Below are 19,948 nucleotides of genomic sequence, written 5' to 3'. Positions count from 1 at the left end.
TTGTCACTTCGGTCGCATTTTGATCGGTTTCCATGAATGTCCGCGGCGCGGTGATGGGTGAAATGCGATCCACTTTTTTTCCAATATTTTGCAGTGTGGTCTTTACAAAAGAGAGGAATAGCATTGAAATTTTATGAATTAGATAAATCAAGTGATCATGAATGTAAATTTCAGTTGACACCCCAATTATATCTTAGTTCCCCGAGAAACTCGGATCAATAGGGTGGTTTCCTATTATTTTTTTATTGCTTTAATCGAAAGATTATTACTCCTGGAGTACGCATTTCACGCTTTTAGATTTTTAAATGACAACATCTATTTTTCGCGATTAAATGAAAAGTGAAAATTTTCAAGCGCGCGAAAACGCGACGCTTAAGTATGAATGCCGGGAAATATCTCCGTACGTCGTTTTTCTGGTTCCCCCTCCCGCCCGGTGAGGTGACCTTGAGGCGAGGCTTAGCGCTGATACGTCGCAGGATGCTAGCGGATAGCTGAGTACCTTGCTGAATGGTAGCGCTTGGCTTAAAAAAGGTTTATTAATACCTTATCAAACGAAGAAAACTTTCCGAACTTAGCCAGTTTTAATAGGTGATTATTAAGACATGTTTCCCTGAGCTCTGTGCCTCATGCATGCATTGGTAACCTCAGACGATGTATAACTCCTATCCTCTCGTGTAGAAACTAGGTCCCTGTGACGTCACGCGGAGTGGAATCGCATGGGCGCCAATCTGGCCTTTTTCAAATGAGGATGAAATTTGACCCTTGCCATTCGTCTAAACCGGTATTTCAAAAACCAAATAGTTTGTGTATTATGAATACACTAATGGTGGGTAACGAGTCGCAATCAATGCCTTTCGTTTTCTTTGATGAAGGAAACTACCCTATTTGTCCGTCAGCGATGCCAGTAGCGACTTTTGTAAACCCATTTAATTGCGCTAAGGATGACAATACGTTTAGAGCTCGACTTGACTCTTTTGTAATCTTGGTGCCTACATTAATCGGCAGAATACTTAACTGATAATAATATAAATGTGGAAATATTAGGAAAATTGGTGAACGAGTCCGTTTACATTTTCACGGCGATGTATTTTGCTGGGTTCCTCGGCAGAACCTACTTAGCAACTCAAGCGTGGGTAGCTGTTTTTGAAATCGCCCGAGTGAGGGCGCAATAGCATGGGCTTCCGGCGGTGCTAATATGTGTCGGCTGGCACCCTCCGATCATACCGTGAGCGCGGCACCACAAGGCGCCCAAGGCCGGGAAAAGGCACGCCCGCGAACTCTCTGTGGCCGAGAACAAATGAACGCAGTCACGCGTGCAGCCGTTGGAATGAAAGGATCCGCGCACAGGTCTCCGATACACAATCGCCCTTCCGAATTGATTCTGCTCAAAATCTCGTAGCGGAATTGAAGCGGTAAAAACCCGAAATAAATACTTACGAAGTCATACCGCAAATGGAATGTCTCAAGCAAAGGGTTATCCGATAATGAATCTATGACTTTAATTCCAGTAGCAAAAATGATGTAATATTAATGAAATCTGGAAATTAAATGACCTCGTTTTCAAGTAGTGTTGTCATTGTACAGTAGAGGGAAAAAATATTTAGCAAATGAAAGCCAAAATACGAGTGAACTTATGAAACGTGTACCCCTTCCTGCTGTGTATTTGAATATACATTTTTTTCGTCATTTTCTCGCAATTAGATTCAGAAATGGTTTTAGTAACCATTTAATTACCAAAGTCTTGTATTGATTATGGTTCCATATGTTATAAAATGTTTGAGGAGGAGGCGCATTGCTAACCCAGCGTGTTGGAGTATTCATCTTGGAATGAACGGACGGAATGAAGAACTTTGTTTGGGGAATGGTGACAAGTAGATGTGAATAAATCAATAAATCTAAAATTTTACAGAATTGAAGCAAATAAAAGTGCAGAATGTGTCAATCGTGTAACGTGTTATTCAATTTTTATGTATTTACCGAGAGTCAAAATGTGCGGTTTTTGCTCAGCGAGCTCTGGTGTTCCTTAGCAAATTCCACTAGTTCGCCAGCAAAAACGCAAGTTGAGTTCTTCCAGAAAGTGAGTTACCGAGAAGTTAATGAAATGGATTGCTGCGTCGCAATTCATTGAAAATGCAGGTATGATGACTAGGGCGAAAAACAATCGTGAGAGGGCAACCAGTGGAATAAATTCCCAGCCGATGAATAATAAAGCAGAAGAGAGTTTTCGCGATTGACGCGGGGAAAATGGAAATTAAGAGAACTCGTTTTTCGGCCACCAGGAAGTATTGACATGTATTTAATCAGGGTGTTCGGGGATATTTGAAAACGTGGAGCAAGAGAAATGGGCTCAGGGTGTCGAAAAATGATGAATGTGATAGCTAAGATTCTGTCCATTTCTTCTTCTTAATAACATCCGAAGATTCAAGCGTTGCGGAATGCAATTTTTCCATGTTGAAATAAATACTTAGATTTTTAATTTAGTAACTTATGTAGTAAAATTGGAACATAGGTCGTAATAAATTTTATAAGCGTGGGAAATTGCTAGAATTTATTTCAATATCGTCTTCTAAAGGTTGCTCTTGTTACTCCAGCCATGGCTTCCAGCAACCTATCTTCAGCCTCACTCTTCATGTCATTCTAAGAGGTGCATCCCATTTCTATCGCTAATAATTTTACGCATAAAGTTTTTGGTCATTATGTCTGTTGTCAAGAATTATTCCCTCGAAAATGCTTTGCATGAAGTTGTCGGGTCTGACTAATAGCGTAGTTTCCTTCATCAAAGAAAACGAAAGGCATTGATTGCGATTAGTTACCCACCATTAGTGTATTCATAATATACAAATTATTTGGTTTTAGAAATACCGATTTAGACGAATGGCAATGGTCAATTTTTATCCTCATTTGAAAAAGGCCAGATTGGCGCCCATGCGATGCCACTCCACGTGACGTCACAGGGACCTAGTTTCTATACTAGTAGATAGGAATTTTACATCTTCTGAGATTAACAATGCGTGCATGAGGCACAGAGCTCAGGGAAACATGTCTTAATAATCACTTATTAAAACTGGCTAAGGTCGGAAAGTTTTCTTCGTTTGATAAGGTATTAATAATCCTTATTCAAGCCAAGCGCTACTAGCTAGCAGCGTAATCTTCTAACTGCTAGCATCCTGCGTCGTATCAGCGCTCAAAGCCTCGCCCCAAGGTCACTTCACTTGCGGCAGCGGGAACCAGAACGACGTCACACGGACTTTTCCTGGCATTCACACTTAGCCGTCGCGTTTTCGCGCGCTTGAAAATTTTCACTTTGCATTTATTCGCGAAAAATAGATATCGTCATTTAAAAATCTAAAAGCGTGAAATACGTACTCCAGGAGTAATAATCTTTCGATTTAGGCAATAAAAAAATAATAGGAAACCACCCTATTGTCCGATGAGCTTTACTTTTCTTATTTTATTTTTTTCCAGTAGTTCGTTTTCGTGCATGAACTTAATTTAATACTTACTCATTGGTTTTTCTGTCGGTTCACCTAGTTTATGTTACTCCCCTCTAAAACCAAATTTCCCTAACTATACGGTTGGCCCTCTTCCTTCATCCTAAGTGCCTATGTCTCTCCTACATATATCAGCTCACTCTATAGAAGATTCTCAATGCTATTATTTACTAGGAGACTTTTTATATGTCGAAAGGCTTTCTTTGCAAACTCAGTTCTTTTTACCCCGGGAGAACTGTATTTAATTTCTAATATGCTACCCTTGTGGCAGAACTGTCACTTCTTCCAATCACATTTCGCCTATACATTATTCTTTATCTTTAGGTTGATTTTTATCTCTGATAACACCCAGAGTAAGGAAGTAGCAGAACTGTCGATTCTTCCTATCTCATAAAGCCTATATATTATTCTTTCTCTCTAGATTGATTTTTACCTCTGATAACATACAGAGTAGGGAATTGAAATGGAATGCACCTCAGTGGAGCTTCCCATTTCTATATCCTATAGTTTTACGAATGGAATTTTTGGTCGTTATCTCTCTTTTCAAGAATTATTCCTTAGAAAATGCTCTGTATGGAGTATGGAGTTATCGTGCTGAAGTGTCTTCAATTGTTCTTTTATCTGCGGGGACTCCATTTAATACTTGCTCAACAGATTTTCTGTCGGTCGACATAGTTTATGATACCCTCCCCTAAAACCAGATTTCTGCAACTACATGATTGGTCATTTCCTTCTTCCTTGGTGTCCATGTCTTACCTCCATATGTTAGCTCTCTATTTAAAAAATTCTCACTAACACCATCCCTCTGTAGGCCTCAGGGGAAGAGTTGTTAATTATTTCTAATATGCTACCCGATTAGCAGAATCGTCACCTCTTCCAATCTCATTCCGCCTGTACATTATTCGTTTTCTTTCGATAGATTTTTACCTCTGATAACGCCCGAAGTAAGGAAATAGTAGTCAGTGGCACTAAGAAAGAAGCGGAAAGGAGATGTGATCCAATGGTGCCCAATTCCTTCTTACTTAATTAACCTATACTTTGAAGACGTATGTGTATGAGAGGAAAACGAAGAGGAGAGGCATTCAAATGGCAAGCGAATTCATTGCATTTGATTTATAGCTCCAGTAGCTGGCTCAGGGAAGCAATTAAGTTTAATGCTTAAAAAAAGAGAAGTGGGAAGATAACGATGATATTACATCCATGCGATTCGAAAAATGATTAGTAAACCTATCATTTTCACGTTCCTTGTCATGATATCTGTGGCTCAGGTATCCACCCAATGTGAAGCTTCCGCGAAGAAGCCCAAAATATTCTTGTAGACGCATGCTCTGAGTGACGGTTTGAAACTGGTCATTGATTGCACCTGATTGTCGGTTCCTAGGTGTTTTTCATATTTTGGATCTGGCTGGTCCGTAATGTAACGTGCTTTATGGAGAATACTGCGGTCAAATATTTGGACGCGTAATGTGTGTTGCGGTACGTACAGGATACAAAGTCATTGGCCACCTGTGTTTCATGTGAAGTAGGCATTGAAAGGCAAGTGAAATGAATTTAAAAGCACTGTGTGTCATGGTTATTGATCTCAAAAATCAAACCATATGACACCCAACTTTCTGAGAAAGATCTTATCCCAAATTTCGGGCGTTGGATGACGTTGAGTTTGAAAAAAAAACGTTTTACTTTAATCATTGTGAAAGGTCGCGGATGGTTGGAAACCAGATCGTTCGTCATGTGATAAGGACACCTAGAAAATCTCTTTCTCCGGGATTGATTGGAACTTTAATTGAAATTCAAAGATACAATCCAACAATTATTTTCTGAATTCTGTCCCCACGAGATATCAGTCGCAGTGGATATACGGAGTGTGAGGGTTTTAGTGACTGTGTGGTGAAGGAATTTTCCGTGCTATACTTGTGTATAACCCTCTGTTAAATTGATATGAAAAATTAAAGTACCCTCATTGAAATTTAGCCCTCTTTATAGCAAAAATTACACTTTAATCCGCTTAGTGTTTTGATACTTTTCAGAGGATTATTCTCTCAGCAAAATCAACTCGACAGTACTTAATATAGATGATTATTTAGTGTTTATATTATAAGATAATGAGAAACGCTTATTTGTATAGTGTAAATACGGCTATTGTGTTCTTCGCCCAATCAACTAATTTAAAACTTGTCATTATGTCCAATAGCAATTTCTGTATTACCTCATTCCCGGTTCGTTTTTGTCATAGTTTTGTCCGTTCTGTCTTTACTGTGGTAATTTACTCCCATCTAATTTAAAAAGTATCTGGTATTGCTTGTTTCTATACTCGTACGCTGTTTGTCTTTTGCAGTGGATACGTCCCCGGGTCTATCTGTCCGGATTCTATTTGTTCCTTTATATCAGTACGCGAATCATGTAGAATACACAAAACGTCTTAAGAAGCAATGTATTTTCGGGCAACTTGGTGCTTTGAAATGACCTTATGTTTTCGCATTTTGTATTCCCTCATTCACCGAAAGAATGTGTTACGTTTCCTATTTATATCCGTGCCTAGTGTCAAGGCCGTTTTACATGGTACACGGAATTGCGTCGTGTAAAGCGGTGAATTGCAAGAACGCATGCGAGAATGCGTAGATGCGAGACGTCAAAATAGCCCCTGTTCTAATTTCGTTCATGCATTCGCGCAATTCCGTGCCATTTTAGAAATGATTGCAGCTCTAACCAGCGCCATACCATGCCCCGTGTAAAACGACCTTCAGTATTGGTCATAAACGGTATATCTTTGGCGTGGAGAACGTACCTCTATCGGCAAATTGCGAAGTCATATTTTCCTTATGTGTCGCATGTATAATTTCACCTCTTTTCCTTGAATCGACACTTGTCGATTACCCCAAAAAACATAAAATTTCTTAATGCCTGAGGATGCTGATCCTTTTATGTCAATAACAGCTACATATAACTGAAATATAATCTTTTCCCCAGCGCCAGCATTCTATCATTTATATCTGAAAAAGGGTGGTGATGTGATTTTCTCTCAGAAAATTTAGTTTTTCATTTTGCTGTTTTTGTTTATTTTTCCCAAGTATAAAAGTTTAAAAATAATTAATTTTAATAATAAGTTTACTCATGTACGAAAAATTCTCTTTCTGCTTACGATAATAATCAATGTTTACCTCTGGTTTGCTAAACATTTTATCCGGTAAATGTGGAAATCACTGGTAATATTCATGTGCTTTTGTGTTCTTTATGTCCTGATTTTAAAATTGCTCCCTAACTAATCTACTAAATAATCTAAATTTTATGGACGAAAATTATGGATCGCGTGACAATCTCATTTTCGGCTCCTACAGTAAGCACTAGAAAGTTGTTGAAGAAGATACGATGAAGACAGGGTAGTTTAGGGAGACAATTAATCGGGAACTTCTAGCTTTTTTAAACCGTGTATCATACCCTCAGTTCTACTTTGACTGTGGTGAAGGAAAGTTAACGTCTCTTGAGTGCGCAGAATTTGTGAAAGTGATTTGAATTTGTTTGTGGAGCGTTGAAATTTCAAACTTCCACTTGCCTGTAAGTACGTTTTTGAATAAATCCCCGAACATCTTTTTCAAAATAGTTATTTTAATTTATATTATTAATTTTAGCTGAAAAATTTCTTAGCATTCCTTTCCTAACTAAAATAAATTAAAGATTAAATTATCAAATGACACTGTTTAAATTCCAATCGATACGACATATACAATATGCATTAATAAAATCGTATGTGGCAGTGCAGCGTACACAAACCAACAGAATATTTATCGATACCAGGTGTACGATATTTTACATCTCCTAAGCTATTCATACCCGACGCTCTTGCTCCGCAGATTTAGAACCTCATGATTCAGCTGTCCGTCAGTGTGTTGCAAACTAAAAACTATCGTTTTTCTTAATTTCGAAATGACTAAACTTTCCTGTAAGATAATAAATTATATGGGTTTTAAGATTAAGAAAGAATTAGGAAAATAAGGTAAGCAATATAAGCATAACTTTTCCGTTGAACATTGTCAGTAGTAAACAGAACTTGATCGTGTAAATTCCTGAGTTGAAATCATTAAGGCCATCCACCTGCCTTTCAATATAGGTAATGTCTTTCTGATTTTGTAACCTCTTTCGTCTCTTTTTTCACCTAAAGCGGATGGGATGACAAAATCGTGTCGACATCGGCCGTGGATTTTCCCAGATAGTGTTACCTAAAATTGTAGAGCCTATAGGTGCCTCCGATGCAAGTTAAATTCTTTAACAAAAGTTTAGAGATAAATGTAATTAACCAAGAGAAAGTGGAAATAAAACTTCAGTCGTTACCTGTAGCGCCGTTAATCAAACTAAAAGGTACAAGGGAACTCATGACTAGGAATTTGTCTGAAGCATCCACTTGTTGCCACATTTGCTTATATTGAGAGTGGCCCGAACTTCCATCAAAACCGTACTTAGAGATTGATGTGTATAGATCACCACACATTTTAATCCTTGAGAGGTGGAAGTGGTGGCTAAGCAGGCTATTGTTCCCGATATGGTGTGGTTCAGTGGTGCTTGAAGGTTTACTTCGCACATGGTCTCGGTTATTTTCATTCCTTCGTTATAAGCTGCCTTTTTTTGCTAGCGCTATTCTGTCATAGCTGGGATACAATTCGTGTCCATGGCTCAGAGCTGTCCTACGGAAAGACCGATATTGACTCTTGGTCAAATCAGAGGCAATCATCAATGACAGTGCCTCTTCCACTGTCATCTCAGGGTGGGCCTTTTCACTCGTCCTCCACTTTGAAAGAACTCCCTTAGCCCGAGTAGGGGTCGTAGTTGTTATTTCTGCAATTAGGTGAGCTGCTGCAGTGTCTCCCCTCTGGTATGGTAATCTATACAGACATGGTAATCTATAAGTCAAAGTAGAACTGAGGGTATGATACGCATTTTAAAAAAGCTAGAAGTTCCCGTGGAAATACCCCCGTTAAGACGGTCAAAGGTTCCACTCCGCGGTGTCATAAAACGACCGTTTTCGAAGTAGAATCCTGAGGGTCAGGGATCGGAGAGTGAAGAAGGTATAAGGGTCTCAGCTGGTATCTTTCTGGTAGGTCTAAAATATGAGTCCCAGGAAAACAACTCACTTTTTCGAGGTTTGAACGCTTTTAATAGAAGTATGGTCTTCGATCGTATCCAAAGAAAACGAAATGAACTTCGATGAAACGTGCACTTACATCGCATGAAAAACCTCCACTGTCTTCACTATAGACCATTTGAGAATCGGTGTCTTGAAGAAAAACATAAAAACGGTGAATGCTGAGCGTTAAAACCCATACAGCTTCAATAACCTTACCGCGTCGCGGCTAATTCAACTCCCGACGCGGAGACGGCCCTGCCGCGCGATCGAAAAATCAATGTAATTTCCGGCGACGCAAACTTATTTCAAAGAAAACTGCATAAAAACCTTAAGAAATCTTCAAAGCATGCTCTCATATAAGTTACTCCGCGTGACTTTGCCGAAAACCCATTTGAAACTCTACCTAAATGTAAAACTTTGTAGAAAAACAGTATCCGCCATTTTGTTACTGCACGGTAAGATTTTCTGGACGGTATTCTTAAAGATTACGGAAACTTAAAGAAAAAAACACCATGCCAACAGATTATGTGGTTTTTTATTCCGCAAGAATCCACCCATAACTTCACCATCCACTTACTTTAGAAGATTTTCAGAGAAAATTGAAGACGGGCGTTTTTATGGAAATTTGCTCACGTTTGAGCCTCTGTATCTCAGTAACGGGTAGGATCTATGTCAAATGAAGTATATATCCATAAATTTCAATCATTGTTTAGTATACCTGCGAAGTTTTAAGTTTATAACTCAAAAAAAGCCATTTTGTAATTTTGTCCGGCTTTTTCCGATTTCCGCCCACTGTGCGGCGCTTCTTTTCCTTTTTCCTTCCTCTCCAGCCCCTCCCAGGGTGATCGGGCGTATAAGCCACTGGCTTGGTTCCCGGCCCCGGTGTGTTGTACCCTCGAAGGGTTCGCCCAGAACCCTCATACTTTCTTTCTGCTTTTACTAACTGTTTTCTCTTATTTGATTTGTGCAGAGGAACGAGCCCGGGTCCATCTGGCTGAGGGACGCGACGCGCGGCGAATCGGCGGACGACGAAGGCGAGGACGACGAGGATGATGATGAGGACGTTGCTGACGCGTACGGTTGGGTCTCATCGGATCCTCCTCCACCCTGCAACGTGCGCTTCGAAGGAGACAACGTCCTCATCAACGGACGATCCAACCTCCGCAAGAACAGCGCCCTGCCCTCGCCAAATCCAGGAACTAGAAAGGTATTGTTGCGTATACATTTGCTCTCCTCCGTCTCCTCATAGAGGAAATACGGGGTTGCCAAGTGTCTACGAGGTGTGTTCAGAAAATAACGAGAAGATTTAAATTTCGCGGCTTTGTAGAGTTCGGTTGTCACTTTTTTAATGTTGGTATGCGAGGCATGTCCAGAAAGTAAGAATAGGTACCTACCCAGGTGTCTCGCGCCGTGGGAATTTTTTTCAACAATCGGCTACACTTTAGGAGTAACCTATGCACATAACTTGTGATAAATTCAGTACTCTTACTCTATGGACACCCCTCGTATATGCACCTGAATTATGATAAAGTTTTCAGCTCTATTCTTTCTTTACTTTGAGTGTGGCAGCCTCTAAGGTTTGGCGTGTTTTTAATGAGCTTGGCGATTTACGGCTCAAACTTCATTGCAAGTTCTTGAATTTTTGGCGAAAAACAATAATGTGTCAATGCCACAGCCTACATATTTGCCAGACGTGGCTTCGTGTGACTTTTTCGTATTTCCAAAATTAAAGTATAGGGCCGTCGTTTTCCGAACTGATGACATTAAAAGAAATCGCTGACAGAGGTAAAGGCTATCCTAAAGATCGAGTTGAAGAAGTGTTTCAAGGATTGTAAGAAGCGCTAGCGCTGGTGCATAATATTTAATGGTGAGCATTTTGAAGGCGACAACATTAATGCAAACGAATCATTTCTTTTTGTTTTTAAACGAAATTCCCGTTATTTTCTGAAAATATTTTGCATGAAACTTGGTCACCTTCACAAGATTTTATTTGAAAAAAAAAACCGATCGGCTTCGACAGTTGCGCCTTTCTCAAGTGACAATGAAGTACAAGTGCCGTGTTATATACTTACGTTTAGTTATTGTGAAGTAAGAAGAAAAAGTATGAGAGAGGCGGATACACATTTTACAAAAGAAAGTAACAATTCACTCCTTGTGAAATAAAAGATAATTATAAGGTAGATAGGTAAAGAAAGTACTTTTTTACATAAACGATGAAATAGAATACCTGATTCCACGGGGAATACTGTTCCATAACCTTATCTCAGCAATGCACAAAGGTTGTTGTTAGGTATAAGTCTTATGTTGCTGGGTAAACAAGGTAACTTTTACCCATTCTGGTTGAAAAAATTTTGTTGCTAATAAGGAAAAAAATGTTACTAATAGGGAACAAACGCGACAGAAATGCAGGTTCAAGGTTGTTAAAAAGACCATGCAGAAACGAACCATGCAGGTCTTTTCTTTTCGATTTGACCTTCTGTTATGCTAGTCCGGTTAAGTAAGGGGAAGTATGATCATATTTTATTGAAGTTGAGGATATATATAACACGCATGTTTTACGATTTTTGTATCTAGTTCATCCGTCGGATCATTTTATACCAGATAGCAACAGTCGAAATAGCATACTGAAAATGGTTGGAGCGTCAGTAGTGAAGCAAGAGTTATTTTCAACATGGGGAATTACGTGTTATTGCTATCTACAGCCCAGGAATGGAAATGGTTTTGATAAGGGTCGCAGATGGACACACGTTTCCTCCTTGCTATCTCGACTGCTCTCTTGTGGTTTCCTGTCTCGACAGAAGCTGTGGGCTGCAGTCTGCCTCTAAAGCTGCCGTGTGTAGTATGCTGAGCGCAGTTTTCAATGATTGTGGGCATGTGAATATACCAGGGTTATTGCGGGTCAGGGAAGGCAGGGTCATCATCATTAGTCAACAATACTAAGATTGGTTTGACGCAGCTGTCCATTTATCTCTCCTATCCGCTAACCTTTTCATAACGACGTATTTATTCTCATTTATATCCTTTATAACCTGTGGTATGTAACTCATTTGGGTCCGTCCCTTGCCCTTTTTCCCTTCCACCTATCCTTCAACGATTGTCTGCATCAGGCCATTGTTCCTCAAAATGTGGCCAACTAAGTTGTCCCGTCTTGTGCTTAAGGTTTTTAGGAGGCTTCTCTTTTCTCCCACTCTTCTTAGCACTTCCTCGTTACTTACACGGTCAATCCGTTTTATTTTCATCATTCTTCGGTAGAACCACATTTCGAATGCTTCCACTCTTGACTTCTCTGCTGCTGTCAACGTCCAAGCCTCGCTTCCATAGAGAAACATATTCCATATGTAGCATCTGATGAATTTTTTTCTTACTTCTATGCTTGTATTCTGAGCTTTGAGAAGATTGAAGGCAGAATAATCGTATAAATTCCAGGGGTTTTGAAATGGGCCAGGGAACAGACAGAGACTCCCATCCCCGGCGTCCAGGGAAAATTCATGTCTTGATGGGCCAATCACAAGCTACTGTGTTTTTTTCTGTGTTCTTAATTCATCAATTTAATTTTTACCCCATTTTTGGATTATTTGACTAAAATTAGGTTAACAAGTTACAGTTTTTCCACGTGCCCCTTGTGAAGATGTGTGGTTTAAAAATAATCTAATTACTTTTTTAAAGGAGTTCCTATTTTATTGACTCTTGCTCTTAAAAATTGTTTTGTGTTACGATCGAGAGGAGAGAAAGGAAGTGTAAGGATAAATGAAGATTTTTGTCAGGAAATAATACGGGAAAATTCAAGGAATTTAATTAGGGAATACAGGGTGGTATCCAAAAGTAGTAGGATTGATAAAAAAAAATATATTTATTGAAAATGTTGATACATGGACTCAATACTCTTCAAAATAGGGGAAGAAGTCCTGTGGTGCCATATCAGGGATGTAGGGGGGTTGAGGCAGCGTGGAAACGCCGAATTTGGCCAGGAGATCCCTCACAATCCACGCGGCGTGGCACGGTGCACTGTCGTGGTGGAGCTTCCAATTCTCTACCTGGTCTGGTCGCACGCGTGTGATCCGATTTCGCAGCCATGTGATCACTTCCACGTAAAGTCTTGCATTTACAGCCCGTCCAGGAGGTACAAACTCCTTATGGACAATTCCACGACGGTCAAAAAATGCAATCAACCTCGATTTCACTTTCGATTTCGAGATTGAGGTATGCCCGGCGCGTTGGTCGTCCTCGACGACCTCCCTGCCCTCCCGAAACAACTTGTGCGACTCAAGTGTCGAGGAACGGTTCGTGGCACCCTACTTGTAGGCTTTCGCAAGCATTTTCTTGGTTTTGGTTGGCCGATTTTCCAAGTTTGTAGCAAAACTTGACGCTGCTCTGAATTTTGCTCCATCGCAACTAACGGCGAGGCGTCAAAACAGGAGGTCACTAAAACAATGTTCCACACTCAAATAATCCACACAGGCGACTGCCGCACGTCGAAGACTGTTCCCAAGGCTCCCCCCCCACAACATCCGGTTTTGCAGGACCCCCTCAATCTTTCTGCCCGTGCGGAAAAAAACAGTCCTACAGCTTCTGGATACGACCCTGTAGTATTACAACCATGTTTTCAGATAACTCTCGACTGATCTCAGGCCATTTTTTATAGCAGATAGGTAGAGAAAGGGTAGAGAACATAAATAAAATACGAAGACTCGAAGCTAAATGAGCGGACTTTGCCTATTTTGGAATAACGATGTGTAATTTCCCTTACAAGTGAATTTCATTTCTACTCTGATTTCAATGATACTACACAATCACCATAGTGACGATGAAGTCCTTGACGACAATGTAGTAACATTGTAACCGGGGTGGAATGAAAAGTTATTTTTGTGGAAAAATGCATCTGGTTGTTCCAATCAAGGAAGAGATCATACCAGAGCCGGGAGTTATTTAGTTTACCGAAGCAGATGCTGAAGAGTAGTATTTTATCAATATACTTTCGATGAAATTTATGCGAGAGCTAAAATGAATATTTGTACTACACAACCGACTTGTATGACTTTATTTTCAAGCTTACTCATTCCGTAATGGTTAAATAAAATATAATTTTTTTAAGTATAGATAAGATTTTTCTTAAACAAATATTAACATAAACAAAGCCATGTATCCTTAAGTTGATTTAACAAAATATTTTATTTTAATCATTGTACGCGAGCTACATGTTATCCAAAATGAGGTGTTGGGGAGTATGTTTTTAATATTGAGTCTACAAATATTTTCTCTATTTATATCTTAAAATGGCGACCCAGCGATACCGTTTATGTCCCGTTTCCTCGGTTAGAAGTCAGAATCGTTTTCTCCTTGTTCTGTAATTTCACTTTTGCAGTCATCGTTCAGTGCAGTTAAGCGGATCCTAAAGCAGCTTTCATTTCCCTGGAAACAGTATTTGCTTGATTTGCCATAGATGCCATAAATTTAACTACGGTAATGTTTCGTTTACCGCTATGTTGAGGAGCCTAGTCATGGAAAACGGTTCAAGTCGTATATCCTATCGTCTTGCCGTCACGCCATTTTATCCGACAAAAATCACTCACAATAGTTCGTTTACTCGGACCAGAAATTGCAGTTCATTTAAGAATTTGGTTCAGAATGATAGGGAAAGGTAAGTTGTTGCGAAAAAAATTAACTCCAGTCCGCCAATCGCTTGTAAGTTTAAAACATATCGTTTAAGTTGCCCTCCACTTTTTATGAGGTGGCGACGTCATTGTTTAGTTATATCTCATCCACTAGTTCGTGGAGAACCGCTGATCAAAGGAAACGATCGCTCAAAAGATTGCAATGGCAACGAGCCTGTCGAAGTCGTTGCGCGAGGCCAAGAAGTAGCTTCTTTGTTGAATAAATTATTTGCGTGCGCGAGGAATTTCTACAAAATGTAGTCCAATGGGTGTCTGAATTTAATGGAATCCAATAAGCAAAAGTTTGAAAAGGTGTGAAACAAGGATTTGCTTCTTTTCTCCTTTAGTATTTCAATGCTTACCTCCAGGCATCCATTGACCCAAGTTCGCAAACCTGCTGAGGTGGGGATTGAAATTAGTGGACAGAAGATAAGTATGCTCCGTTATGCAGATGATATTGCTTTGATCGCGGAGACGGAAGAAGATCTATAAAGGGTATTCAGCAAATGCATTGGATATTCTGTAATTAGTATGGCCTGAGATTAAACTAACGCGAAACAAAGTGATGGTTTACAGTAAAGAAGAACAATATGAACCTCCTATTAAAAGAATTGGAGGAGAAAAGCTCTAAGTATTAGAGGAATTTCCGCACTTGGGAAGTAGAATAAAAGGAGATGGTAGAAGCCAGAAAGAAATATGCTGAGGAGAATGCAGCGAGCCTGAGGAATTCCTCGGAAGCGGCGACTCGTTCGGCAAAAGTGGGTGACGTCATCAACTTATCTGCGAAAGGGCTAAATCCCTTGATTTATCGCCGCGAGTATCTCGAGAAGTTGGCGAATGATCGAAGAACGGGAAAATACGGCTTTCTGTATTTTTTGTTCTCTATCAGAATCGGAAATTTAACTAATTGATGTACTATTGGAAAATGTATGAAGAAAAGTTGGGACTAGTCTGTAATTTATAAATGCTTAATACGTACATTGCCTTAATTTGTATGAGGGGGCCGTTTGGAAAACTACTTTGGACTGAGGGACATTATGAGAGTTCTTTGCGGAAGTTAGGTGGGAAATGCCGTTTTTTTGCTATTGCCTTATTATGCGAAAAAAATAATCCACCGATAATTGGGTTGATCCCGCGGACCGTGTCTGGACAACTGTTCAATGCTCTCATCGTCTCTCACGGTGATACAGTGAATGAAATGACCGTGAAGTTTCGCGACTGAACTGACCTCTTCCGTGCTTTTGGAGTACCGGGATTATTCGTATCCGTTTGTGTACTCCGTGTATCTACATTCTATCCTCAGTTCGGCTAGGCAGTTTAACATTCTCTATTTGTGGCTAGGGAGGTCATCATCACTCCCTTATAGCCCCTAATTGCAATTTTCACATCGATAAAATGGTCCGCGATTATGAGGCCATTTAATTAAGATTTTGAATTAAATTCGCAGTAATTAAATTCTCTTAAGAAAAGTTGCATTTTATGTTTTTTTTCTTTCTTAAATAAGTTAATTTCGCTCATCAGGAGTACGTGGCGTTCGAGCAAATGTCATTAAAATATGTGTGTGCGATAATTACGATCTTTAAATTCCGTTGATCACCTTGACAGCCTTTGCAACATTGCGCCATTCAGATGTACAGCCATTTTACGAAGTAGAATATTTGTCCGCTGAATAATAACTGATTTATGCATTTATGTACATCACGCTTCATAAGGTAAAGAATTGAGAACAGGAGTCCATCCCGAAAAAGCTTGATTCGTATTACTGCTCAGGAAGCATGTTAATCGGTATTTGAAAAAATCCGGAACGCAATGATACGGGCCGAGTGATCTATTTTCCTTCAATATTAGCTAAAGAGCATTTTACTTAGCGATAAATAGCACTGAAGGCTTCAGAATTTGATATATTTTTATCAATTATCTATTTTGATGAGTAGCCCTTATTGCAGCGTATTCCCCCGTGATATTAGTGGATAATAGTAGTTACATTGGTAGTGTACCTGACCGGCGTTACAATGACCTGACGTTTGATTATGTAACTTTTTGCATACAGCTTTGCATCCATGTGCGTGACTACTTAACAAATCACTTGTTTGATACCATGCTTTGGATATATTAGCTCTCTAAAAATGTATTGTTAAATTTTATGGCACATCAGTAATTAAATTGACTCTTAAGTCGATTAAAATGCTTTACCATTATTTATAACTAAATTAATGAATAAACGCGTTGATTTGTTAAAAAAATATGGCGTCTCAATGTCTCTTTTCCTGAGATTTTCATTTTATTAAATTTCCTTTGTCATTTGTCGCTAGTACACCACGGGCTCCGTTATGCATTTGTTCTGTTCGCGAGCTCAGTAATTAGAGCAATCGTCGCTCGCGGCATGGGCGTCTCCGTTTCCCCAATCGGCCACTTCCGTCTCCCTTTTTCCTTTCCCGGTTGTGCTACTCGCCTCGTCTCCTCGCTCGTTCGCATCGCAACAGACGAGGTTGTCACCCTCTCCACTCCGGGACCATGCATCCCCCCTTACTCGTGTGGCGGAAATAATAATCGGATCTTCTGCTGAGAGCATGGATGCGAGGCACTATTACTGTTTAAAAGGGCTCGCGGATCCGCGAAAAATAGAAGCTCACTGTCTGTCACACAGTATTCGTTCGCTGAGGTTACTCACTTGCCATGTAGGCATTTCCGGCGTGCAGAATGCGGATTTGTTGCGAGCCAGGGAAAATAGGGAAATGTCAAGGAATTTATAGATCCTTGGAAAAATGTCAGGGTAGAATGTCGAGCTGTAAGCGGAAAATTGCATATGGGCGAAGATCGTTGGACTTGTGTATGCAACCCATCTTGAGATGAAGTCGATTCAATCGATTTCGATTAAAATTGAAAATCGAGTTTTAATTGTCAAAGATCGAGGGAATCGAGATCGTGTTATGATGCTGAGTATCGATCCAAACTCGATTTTTCAAATTCCATCTTCGACCATTTCGTTTGATTTCAGCTGCGTCACCCCCGGGCTTCGATAACTTAATTTGTTCCATGTGAAAGAATTTTCTCTTATGCCGGTAAAATTAGTAAGGCACGCCCTTGATCATCAATAATGCATCTCCATCAGTTGGTCTTTCTTAAAAATTTTAGTGATGCCGCAATGTTCCAAGCGGTGCCCCATAACTTTAATCTACGTGCATTTGTAAACGTTTACAAGTAATAATTCAAGTATTTATGCAAAATATTTTTTTCTGCTTCTCAAATGTGTATTTTGACTTTTTTCGAATGAAATATGAACAAGTTTTTGTACTTGTATTTTTCTCAAAAAAGAACATTTTTTTCGATTCCTCGATATTTTGCTTCAAATTTCGATTTTTGTTGTAAAGTAGAGTTTTTCATTTCTTTATGAAATAGATCACTCGAGAAGTCTGTTTTTAGCGGGATTTTTCCATCACGAACACCATATATGCGACAAAATATACATCTTTTAATTTTTATTTAATATATTTGTCATTACATATGATGTGCATAAGTGATATTAGTGTGTTTTTTCAGCTTTCATGTTTTCTTAAAATTTTAATTGTTCTCTGTTCCCCATGTTGCGTTAAAAGTAATGGTAAATTAAAAGCTTTGTTATTTAACGCGGAAGAAATGTCTGTGGATTTCTCCTCCTCCGTGTGGTTGCAAAAGCGAGCATTGTATCTGCCTACGATCCTGTGATTTTTCATCTTCTCGTTCATGTTGGTGAAGAATTTTATGGGACATTTGGTGATTTTTATGATTAATTTAGTGGCATGGTTATTTTTATTCCCTTCTTTTAATTTCACTCCTTAGCATTTGTTGCTATTGATTCTTGCATTGCATCCTTTTAGGCATACAGATCGCCAAAAGTGCTTCTCACTAAGGGTTATTTACCGTCGCAAGTTCTCGAAACGATCGTAATGAAGAATGGTTTGCAGTCACGTGATGTGTTTTCTATTTCAATATTGGCTTCATGCACAGAAGCTAAAAATCGCCCTTGCTCTTCTGATTGTTGCATTCCTTTTATCTTCGCAATTCTCGTCTAGTCTTCCCGGCGCTGCGGCTCGTCAGACGGAAAATTGCAGGGTAAGATGATTAACCACTATCTACCAGGTCGTTTTCTCTTATTTCTCGACACTTCCTGTTTTCAATTTTTTTTTATGTAAAGATGATGTGAGAAATGCATTGCCCAGAACAGCGGCTGCAGATTCTCATACACATCATCCCATATACCAACAATGTCGTTTTTTCTTTCCCTCGATTTTCTGTTGATTTATTTTGTTGATATATTTAATTTCTGATTGTGTTGAAGCATGAATCGGTTATTAATGTAAGTATAGTTTGGGCTATGCCATAAATTGATCATCAATAAAAATAGTGGGTCGTTTAAATAGTATGATCTCAATATAAGCAAAAGCCTTCAAAATTTCATTTTTTTTAAATTTTACCTTCTGCATTTTGATGACATTTAGGGAGAGGTTTATAATTTGCTCTATGGCAGAGCCAGAAAATTGTCTTAAGTTGTCTTTTGTTGGGGTAAAATATTTTAGTAAAAAGAAAAGGTTGGGGTAAACTTGGCGTAAATATTCTTACAAACGGTTTGATATTCTTTTAATTCATTTTTTATCTATCTCATCCGTTACATTGATACTAGGCCACAGGAATACATAAAGGAAGGCCTCATTTTATTCCATAGAAGCTAGATTTATATCACCACGACGAATATTACGATAGAGGATTCTGCAGGCCAGTAAATCTGCTGTCATCCGCATTTAATGGTTTTACGTAAGTCTCCACTTGATTCGCTGACAGGCAGAGCGACCCGAATTTTGCGGTGGAATAAGCTGTTTCTGTTACCTTTTGGGCGATATTTGTATTCGTGTTGATGTTACCTATCAAAGTCACAACTTCTCAATGCCATTTCTAATAACATATAGTATATTTATGTATACATTTTGGGAATAAAGGAATCTCTCTTCTCTCATCGACGCGCTTCGCAAATTTTTGAAAATCGATTAAAATACGCCTGCCAGTGAAATGAAATGTACGAAATTGAAAAATTAAAGTAGCTGCAAACATCCATTTATAATGTGACGAACTGGTATAGTCACCCGATGACAGTGGCGTAGCGAGCGGGGAGGCCCAGGGGGTTCGGACCCCCCCACCCCGAAATGTAAAAACACAATTTATTTCCTTCATAAAAGAAAACAAAATATTGAAAAATCATGGATTTACAGAAGATTTCTTTGACAAGTGAAGTTTTTTCGATAATGAATTGTGTTAATATTAGGTTGGAACGTAGGCTTTCGCAGCGAGATGCATTTATTGTCAACGGCTTTCGGGAGGAGCCGCGTCTTGCGCTATGTCACGCGAACTTTGGCGGTCATTACAGATCGCATCATCGGGCGAGCGCAAGGCGCAGCTGCACCCGAAAGTCGTTGACAGCAATGTGTTAAAATTAGTTGAAAACCCTCTCCGTACCCTGTTTTTCAAAAATTCTCCACCCTGGCTTAGGACCCCCTCCCCATTGAAATTCCTGGCTACCCCACTGCCCGGTGAAATTGTCACATGTCTGTTGACCCGATCTCGCAGACTTTACTCGGATAACACACGTTCCTCACTAGGCCATCACAGGTGCTTGCAATGCAAGGCTTATAACATGCAAAATAGAAACCAAGAGTGGA

The 19,948-nt window shown here is 39.5% G+C and overlaps 1 protein-coding gene across 1 annotated transcript in view; it reads left to right on the top strand.

Moving 5' to 3' along the window:
- Window positions 1–19,948, top strand: part of LOC124165935 (proteoglycan 4) — a 169,345-nt gene that overhangs the window by 19,867 nt on the left and 129,530 nt on the right. Inside the window, exon 3 of the mRNA XM_046543471.1 lies at window positions 9,578–9,814. Within this exon, the coding sequence (XP_046399427.1) occupies window positions 9,578–9,814 (237 nt within the window). The remainder of the gene's footprint in view (window positions 1–9,577; window positions 9,815–19,948) is intronic.

The sequence above is a fragment of the Ischnura elegans genome, chromosome 9 (assembly GCF_921293095.1).
Source record: "Ischnura elegans chromosome 9, ioIscEleg1.1, whole genome shotgun sequence".
Classification (NCBI taxonomy): Eukaryota; Metazoa; Arthropoda; class Insecta; order Odonata; family Coenagrionidae; genus Ischnura; species Ischnura elegans.
This window is presented reverse-complemented; position numbering and strand designations above follow the sequence as displayed.